This window comes from Clupea harengus, chromosome 16 (assembly GCF_900700415.2).
Source record: "Clupea harengus chromosome 16, Ch_v2.0.2, whole genome shotgun sequence".
Lineage (NCBI taxonomy): Eukaryota > Metazoa > Chordata > Actinopteri > Clupeiformes > Clupeidae > Clupea > Clupea harengus.
Window position 1 is genome coordinate 5,509,534 of NC_045167.1, and position 10,000 is coordinate 5,519,533.

The window sequence follows — 10,000 nt, forward strand, 5'->3', positions numbered from 1 at the left end:
GGTAATTACAGTAAAAATAAAATATGTTCTCAACTGTGCCCTGAGCCAAAATGCAGAATGCCAACTGAAATGGAGCATTGCCTGTCTGGCACACAATTGGGAAGATAAACAGCTGGCTCCAAAAACATCTAGCCTGACAAATCTGAAGCAGTTCTGGCCGGCTTCTTACATTCCAGTTCTGGGCCCGTTAGATTCCAGTTCTGGGCCGGTTAGATTCCAGTTCTGGGCCACCTAAGTTCCAGTTCTGGGCCACTTAAGTTCCAGTTCTGGGCCAGCTACAGCCTGTAGAGTCTGCACCGTCTCTCTGCTAGAGAGGGCTGCTATCAGGGTTAGAAAGCGTGGTCAAGGTCTTATGGATACGTGGATAAGTACTCAGATGTCAGATATGCAGATGAGGTGTCATATGTAAGTGCAGCATTACCTCATCAAATCACCTCACCTCACCTCACCTCACCCTACCTGTCTCCTATGCCATTTAAGCAGCTGTAACTAGCATATAGTAATGCAGAGCACTCTATCAAAGTGTGTGTGTGTGTGTGTGTGTGTGAGAGAGAGAGAGAGAGAGAGAGACAGTGAGTGAGTGAGTGAGTGAATGTGCATACATATGTGTGTGTGTGTTTGTATTTATATGTTTGTGTGTGTGTGTGTGTATATAAATGTGTGCAAGTGCTCTTCTTTGACATCCCCCTGTGTAATGCTAGTGGTCCTGAGAGGTATAAGGTTAATTACCACAGCTGCACCTTGGGCTTCACAAGGACATAGTATGGATGGGTCTGCCTGGTTGAGCTGAAGTGTGTGTGATCACACACGTACAGTATACCCCCCCCCCCCCCACACACACACACACACACATGCACACTGACATAGCCAAATGTATACATACACACACACAAAGTCATTTTCAGTATCACACCCACACACTCAACAGATAAAGAGAGAGAGAAGAGTGTTTAAATGAAATCCATGTTCAGTGTAAAGCCTTATCAGCATTGCTTCCCCAGCATCTGGTGCAGCAGAGATGGCATGAATGATACACACACACACACCACACACACCACACACACACACACACACACACACACACACACACACACACACACACACACACACACACACACACACACACACACACACACACACACACACACACTCATGCACACGTGCAGGCACTCACACACATGCACACACCACACACACCATACATTCAGATCACACAGACACAAGCATTAATGCTCTTATTTACATAACACACACACACACACACACTTTCTCTCACACACACACATACAGCACACACACAGACACACAGGCACCAGAGTGTGCCAATGGGAGGGCGTAGTGCAGTGAGTCAGAAAGGCATGAAAAGCGCCATGGGCTTTCCAGGACATGTTGGGATGGCCGGCCCCCTGAGTAGTCTTGACATATCTATTTGGTGTCTGTGTGTATGTGTGTGTGTGTGTGTGTGTGTGTGTGTCTGTGTGTCTGTGTGTGTCTGTGTGTGTCTGTGTGTGGGTGTTTGATATATGCGTATGTGAGAGGAGGACATTATGTACTCCTTGCTGGAGTGAGCGATATTTGATGTCTCTCTCTGTGTGTGTGTGTTTGTGTGTGTGTGTGTGTGTGTGTGTGTGTGTGTGTGTCATCTCTGTAGGACGCCCCTGGAAATCTGAGACGGGCCGAAAGACAAGAGGGGATCCCACAGCGAGGAATAAATGGACAGCCGAGAAAAAAACACACAGCTGATAGAGTCGGTGTCCATTTTAATGAGGCAAGATGATCAATCCAATTTTTCTCCATCTCTCTCCTCTCTCTCTCTCCTCTCTCTCTCTCTCAATCTCTCTCTCTTCTCTTCTCTCTCTCCCTCTCTCACAAACACACACTCTGTTCTCTACCCCACAGTGACATGTGATGTGATTAGTTCAACAATTGCCTGATTTGTCACATGAGTATTCTCTTAGCCCGTGGGGAAACTTCCGGGAAACCTCCGCATGAATCCTGTCAGTGGGACACTGTTAACAGCGCCAGCGATGATGAGGCTCTGTGGGGCATAAGCAGAGAGTGTGAGTGTGTGAAAGTGTGTTGAGTGTGTGAGAGAGTGTGTGGTCTCACACACAGACACACACACACACACACACACACACACACACACACACACACACACACACACACACACACACACACACACACACACACACACACACACACACACACTCACCTCTCTCCTATGTGGAATGTGTTGTCCTGATTCCAGTTTGTGTTTGAAGGTCTCATAAGCATAATGTACATGGAAATATACATGAATGGATCTCTGCATATGGTCATCGTTAAGGTACTTAAGCAGACGTTTTTGTCCAAAGAGACTTAGAAAACATTAGAAAACATTAAAGACAACAAAAGTGTCAATTTAAAATACAAATGTAAATGTTGAAACGATATACTACTAATAATAATAATAACATTATATATGCATATATTGCATTTATAGCGGTAGCCAGTCGGTCATGCTGTGCCCATGGATAAGCTTCACTCCCTGACATTCACACAGATGTGGTTGTTACTGACAGTCGCTGGGTTAATTCCAGTGTGCAGGTTACACATAACACTAACATAATACATCTACATCAAGCAGGAGTGCTTTATGGAATCCAGCCTCTGTGTGAGCGGAACCATCTGAGTCTAGAACCGAACGACCCTGATCTGTAGTGGCAGTATTCCACCGGGTTCACACTAGATCCATTCCACTCATGTGTCACTCATGAGTTCATTTATAAAACACTCCAGGAGCTCCGTGTATAGCCAGAATACAGATTTTTATTTTATATAGGCAGATTAAAATACTGTTCAGAAATCAAAAACAGTAAACAGAAGAAAAGAAACCCAAAAGAAATGAACAAAGATCACAGAAACAAATCAACTCATCTCAAACATCAAATTTTCAATGCCGTTACACAGCGCACAGAGATCATTAGAATAAAACGGGGGAGGGGGGGGGGGGGGGGGTCTATGCAGGGTTGACCTTCACTGAGGAAGCTGGTCAGATGAGTGCCGTGGCGATGGTGTCCTGGAGACCAAGAACAGAGAGCAACCTCACGCAGATTCAAGCTGCATGAGTCTCTCATTCTATGTGTGTGTGTGTGTGTGTGTGTGTGTGTGTGTGTGTGTGTGTTTTGTTTGTGTGTGTGTGTGTGTGTGTATGTATGTGGGTGCTTGACTTGTGAGTGTGTGTGTGTGTGTTGTGAGAGTGTGTGTGTGTGTGTGTGTGTGCATGTGGGTGTTTGACTTGTGTGTTCATAGACCAAAATTAGCAATCAACAAAATAAAACCATATAATGTTTCAAATTTTCCATTTAGATGAGCTTAGCTGCGTTAAAACAGAATAACTGACCAAAGCAGAGAGAGAGAGAGAGAGAGAGAGAGGAGAGAGAGAGAGAGAGAGAGATGGTGACCTCTGAGTGAAACTGAGAATATAAACCTCCATTGAGGCCTTGGCACAAAGTGAAGCCTGGGGCTAAAGTGAGTCCTGTGCCCCAGAAAGATGAGGGGGAAGGCAGCTGGAGAAGGGAGTAGTGGGAGGTAAGCTGAAGGGCTAATAGTAGATTGGTACTGTGTTTCTTATTTTCCCAAGGGACACACCGACGACAGCAAAACCAAGAAAGTCATATCCTGTTCCTACATGACTGCACTGCCAGACACAAACACACCCTTTCTGTCTCCCCTTCTCTCTATCTCTCTCTCTCACACACACACACACACACACACACTCGCCCTGGAAAATACATACACAGTAATCCCTACAAATTTGGTCAACGTATGCAAAAGCTGACATCTACAGAAAAAAGAACTGATCATGCAACACTGGAATGTTTTTGTGTTTTTTTTTTTTTGACAACAGCGTTCAGCTGTTCAGCATGTCTGACACGCGCCCACAGACCAACCCCTGGGAAGCCATTAGCATTTAACACAGAACAGGAGAGGCTTCATCTTTAATTCAGGTCAGCAAGGGGACCCTCAACTGGACTAATTGACGAGAGAGGGCGGGGAGGGGGGAAAGAGAGGGCAAGAAGAGAGAAGGAGGGTAGGAGAGAGAGAAAGAGAGGATAGGTAGGGAGGGAGAGAAAGAGAAAGAGGGGGATGTTGGGAGGAAAATAGGGAGAGAGATGAGAGGAGAGAGGAGAAAGAAATAATGGAGAGAGGGAGAAAGACTGTGAGAGATGTAGCAAAAAGAGAGATGAAAAGAAAAAGAGAGAGAGAGGCGGTGTTCTTTAGTGTGTGGTTGTGACCGTAATCTCCTCACGTTTCTACCGCTGTATCGCTCATGGAGCATAGAGTGACCCCGGGGCAATTAACTGGATGTCGGGGTAACAGAACATAGAAATCAGAACATCCCCAGATAACAGCCCAGACACGACACACACCGGGCCAAGGCTAGGGGTCCCATAGGCGCTGTTTGGGTCTCGTGATTTGCCTAAAAGCCCCACTGGATCTAACAGATTTAAGATGTTAGTCCGGATTAAATTTCAGTTGTTTATATTTCTGCTCAACAGCCAATCAAATTACACCCCTCCCTGCCGTGCTTCCTGAAGCACCGTGTTGATTGGCTTGCCTTGGTCTAAGCACTATGTTTTCTGAACAGTGAACGTCTAGCAATTCGCTGAATTCGACCAAAAAGGATATGGGATAAGAACCATGGACGGTACTTTTAATGATTAGCAAAGTCTCTCCGTCAGCCAACGCTGGTTCAGGCCTAGCCCAGTTCTGGCTCTCGGTACTGTGTGGGTCCTGCATGCTAACAGCCCCAAAGGATCTAATGGCAGGATGTGGATCTTAAGGCCTAGGTTGGTCCCTCTTCCTTCCTATAACCCTCGGTGTTCTTTCCTAATACACTGAACACAAGCGTAAACACGACATGTCAGGCTTTTGGTTCCGTGTTTTACAAACTAAAATAAACAATCCAGTGTTTATGGCAATGCATTGACTGTCCACCCGCATGAACTGCAACTCGGTATAAATCCTTGAGATTCTTCCATGTTGTGATTATATTTTTACTCTGTGTAATAAGCAAAGGCCTAGTTGACAGCTACTCCCACTACTTCATCTGTCCTCTCCAGAGAATTCAATTACAAATTATTCATCCATCACTTGGATGATCTTCTGGATTTTACTGGATTATTGGTTCTCTTGTACAACTCACTTATCATTAATCATAAGCCCCATTGATTAAAAACAATAATCTGAAGTACATGTTTATGAAGAAATGATACATAGATATTATAATAATCTCTCTTGGCCTCCATTCACTTTACAATACAACAGAATCATGACAGAATCATGGCAAATGCAGAATAAGCACAAAAACCCCAACACAACAGTGTGAACAGGAGTAAGAGAGAGATAGATAGAAAGAAAGAAAGAAAGAAAGAAAGAAAGAAAGAAAGAAAGAAAGAGAGATATAGATGGTAAGAGATATCATCCTCCGGATGCTGGGAGGCGGGATCCACATCAGGATGACATCACAGGAAGTGACGTCACATGTTCTTGTTGTTGTCATGGTGGCACTGGCTGTGGTGGGCGGAGGCCTCCAGGAAAGGCAGCTCTTCTCCACTCGCCTGGAGCCGGAGAACCCTGGAGCTCAAGTCCACACAGCACTGTAGGGAGGACACACACACACACACACACACACACACACACACACCACGCACACACACACACACACACACACACACACACAACACACACACACAATACATCAGCATTCAAGATGTCCTCTGGTAGTTCAGCTGGTGAAGCAAAGAGTGCTAACAGCACTAAGGAGATTACTGCACCAGGACGCAGGGAGCTCATGTACTTCCAATAAATGTGTAAATGAATGTACATTGCAAAATGGCTGCTAACATGAGAACAGAGCTGGCCCTAACTTGGACACACACACACACACACACACACACACACACCACACACACACACACACACACACACACATCCATTCTGGACGATGCAGCTAAGCTGGAACCACTGATTCTACAATGCAATATTTTAATCATTAGATCTTTTTGTGGGAATATATGGGAAATGAATTGAAGTGAATATTATACCATAATCCTAATATGGACAATATTATATAACTGAATATTATACCATATCCTAATATAGATAATATTATATAACTGGATAATATACATATCCTAATATGTACGAGTCCGGATGTACATACCCGTGTAATATCTAGTATCTAGTGTCCCAAAATAACCAAAAATAGTGTAATGGTCTACAGGCACATTGAATATAAAAAAAAATATGAAAAAAAATGTCTCTTAAACTCTTAAATCTCCAACATCAAAGGTAAATATGAGGAGCCCACCCCTGACTACGGATGATCAAACAGTGCGGCTTCAAAGCATTAACGTGGTGACCTGCATTTAACTCAAAGAGATGGTTACATTCCAACAGATCAGGTTTCTGAAGAACTCAGAACTATCAAACAGTAATGTCCACTGTCTGCTCCACACATTCAAACCTAGGGGGATGGTTTGATCTCTGAGGAACTCAGAAATATCAAACAGCAGGTCCGCTGTCTGCTCCACACAAGAACACATCATTAGCCGGGACCAGGGAGGAGAGAGGACGAGACCTGCGGTCCTCCTGAGAATGAGACAGGTCCCTGGGGTGAGACACATTCAGGTTGTTTACTTACTCTTACTGTCGCTCTACAGTTTTAGAATATTCCAACCTAAATAGTTAACGATCGTGGAGTTAATCCACCCTGATCTGGCACATGTATGGCACAGATCTGGTTTATAATTTAGCCTGGATTTTGCACCAGTATTTGAATGAGGTCCAAAGCCATTTGTTTGTTCTGATGTGACAGCCACTGTTGTCTTCTAACCAGGCCTTACCTTTAAAGGAGCCACCGTGGATCGGAGCCTGATTTGAGACAGATGTGTACCACAACCAGTGGCCCTCTGCCAGAATATTATTAAGTTATAGAGGCCATGTGCTATGTGCTATATGAGTCTAAAATGCTGTGATATATTTTTTTAGTTCACTTCTATGAAATAATCCTTTTTTATTGCCAGCTTGTTGAACCTTGCAGGCAGGCCTTCCTCTTAGTCCTGCTGTGTCGTTTGTTGTTTTTTTCGCCTCGCAGAACATATGCTACCGCCTTCGCAACTCACTGGCAGGACCTGCTCCACAGTCATCTGCTATTAGGCAGAACATGTTTCTGTTTAAGAGCCCAGAACTTTATTTCAGGCTCCCGGAGGCATCTTGTCAGCCAGCTATAGGACCTTTTTACTTGGCTGTCAACAGGAACAGTCTTCGCCTCCTTCCTGCCTTAGCTGCTTTTGTATTTAGCCTCGCTAAGCATATGCTACCGCCATCGCAATATGCTACCGCCATCGCAATATGCTGTGCACGCCTGTTGTAATGAGCACGCCTGTCTGCTCCGCTACAAAGGTACTGGTTAGTATGTCAGCTCAGTGCACTGTGTAAGACGATGCTTCTGTTTAATTATTACACTTTCAGAGTGGTGTTGAGTCTCTCCATGTCGGTGCTCGGCCATCACTGCCTAATGACTCCCTGCTTCACAGAGACAATGGGTGGGTTGCTGGCGTCAGAGTCCCGGTGCAAGCTGTTCCATTTTTACAGTAAACATGCTTCCGTGTGCATTTAGTTTCTGTGTGGTCTGTGTGTAGGTGTGTTGCATATGATCAACGAGCTGTTAAGAGTCGTCTTCCAAATGACCTCTTTAGGGAGACTGGCCGGTTGTGGGTGTTAAATTAGGTATGCCCACTGGGCACACACACAGACACACAGACACACACACACACACACACACACACACACACACACACACACACACACACACACACACACACACAAAAGTACCTAGGACATGTGCTCACGTAGGTGAGAAGCAGATACAGCAATTGGTAAAGTCATCTGCAGAATCTCCAGGGAGTTCCATTCGCCGTGGCAACCGTGTCATACATTTTAAATTCTCCATTCTAAATTCTAAACTCTGAGAGTTCCGGGCCCTGCTCAGCATGCGATTCACTTCCAGGTCACAGGAGAAGTCACTGAATTATGAACATGAACAATTTGTCCCAGTAGCCTGGGATTTTTTCTTTTTGCCTTCCTTCTTTCCTTCCTTCATTCTTTCCTTCTTTCCTTCTTTCCTTCCTTCCACCCTTCCGCTGCTCATTCGTGACTTCCATACCACTGAAGTCCTCAGAGACATGCAATCATTCTGATATAATTTGCCCCCCACCCCCCGCACCCGCTACCTATTTTCAGAACTAGTTAATACCACTTTGTATGTTCCACCATGAGGAAATTCAATTAAAGTGCCCCTCCAACTGAATCAAGCATAACAGAACAGAATCAACCCCAGGGAGGAACTGATTGTAATGCCACAGTTATTTTTCACTCTGATTCAAACTACTGATTTCCACACACAGACCAGGGGCACATTTCATATTTTACAGTGTACTGCTTTCAGAGCTGGCCTAATTGAATACAAAATCGGGCTCTTTTGAATGTCAGAGCCCTGTTGCTGGTGCTGTTCTGTGGTTAGCTCATTCATCTGTGTGTGTATATATATGTGTGTGTGTGTGTGTGTGTGTGTGTGTGTGTGTGTGTGTGTGTGTGTGTGTGTGTGTGTGTGTGTGTGTGTGTGTTTACATCATTTTTAGGGTAAGGAAGGATAGGTGGAGGATTCCTGTTATGGTGTTATGGGCATACTGGAGGTCTTTCCCTGTGTCTGCCGTTTTCCCAGTCTCTATAAGGTGGAGTGGGCGTGGTCTCGGTCCGTACTGATTGCTGGGCGGGACTTTCTCCCTTTATTAAGACGGCCTTCCCCAAGATGGCGGCGCGTGTTATCAAGAACAGGAGGATACGACTGTTTCCCGAGGATCCCGACCTGTCTGAGCGTTCCCTGGTTTTTCCCAACACTGGACTAAAACAGAGACTTTGCCTTTTGAAGACCCTTACGCGTCCTACGCGCTTGTTCACTTTTTTGCCTTCTCTTAGTTGTTTATGGGTGGTTGTTTGTTTATGCTTCCTGCACTTTTTTAGCCTAGTGGTAGACAGTGCAGGCAAGGAAGTTGCCCGGAAGACTCACCTTCTTTTTTCTTTTATCGCGAGTGAGGTAAGCTGCAGCGACTATTTATTATTTGTGAGGCTTCTTGGAGGTTTCTTTTTGTTTTCTCTTCTGTTTTTGACGACAACCACCATTGCATTTGTAAATAAACCAGTTATATATTTACCCGCAACTGAGAGTCTGGCCTTTTATGTTACGGGACCTTCGGTTCTTCAGGTCTGTCGTAACAATTCCCTTGGAAAAATGTCAAGACTCAAGACTCTCTTATCCCCTCTCTCTCTCCTTTATCCTCTCTCTCGCTCTCTCTCTCTCTCTCTCTCTTATCCTTTCTCTCTCTCTCTCTTATCCACTCTCTCTCTCTCTCTCTCTCTCATCCTCTCTCTCTCGCTCTCTCTTATCCTTTCTCTTTGTACCAAGCATTTATTGAAGACATTAATAGAGAGATTATTAAGATCCATTATGGAAGTTTCAAGCCATCTCAATCCTCCGAGAGATTGGACAGGAATGTAATTATGTGTGCTGATCAGTCTGGCAATGGAGAAGTGTAAGAACGGAAGAGTTTAGGATCAGCCCGTGAATTTGATGAGAGCTGATCCAGAGAAGAGCATGATATTGATTATATGGATGATGATGTTAGTGATGGTGATATTGATGGTGGTGGTGATATTGATGATGATTGTCATAGCGACAGTGCTAATTGTTACTGTGGTGGTGATGATAGTGATGTTGCTGATGCTGATGGTGAGTATGGTGATGAGAGGCAGGATGGTAGTAGTCATGGTGATACTGATGTTAATAGCGATGGTGATGATGTAGATGTAGATAATGGCGATGATGTAGATGATGATCATAGTGTTAGTGATGTGATGATTGATTGTGATGTTGATAAAGTTAGTGATGATG

The 10,000-nt window shown here is 44.6% G+C and overlaps 1 protein-coding gene across 1 annotated transcript in view; it reads right to left on the minus strand.

Moving 5' to 3' along the window:
• Nucleotides 1–5,212: 5,212 nt before the first annotated feature.
• The window catches only part of LOC116224152 (nuclear receptor-interacting protein 2-like), a 41,234-nt gene continuing 36,446 nt past the window's right edge, over nt 5,213–10,000 (minus strand). Inside the window, exon 6 of the mRNA XM_031583090.2 lies at nt 5,213–5,645. Coding sequence (XP_031438950.1) covers nt 5,526–5,645 — 120 coding nt within the window. The 3' untranslated portion in view covers nt 5,213–5,525. The remainder of the gene's footprint in view (nt 5,646–10,000) is intronic.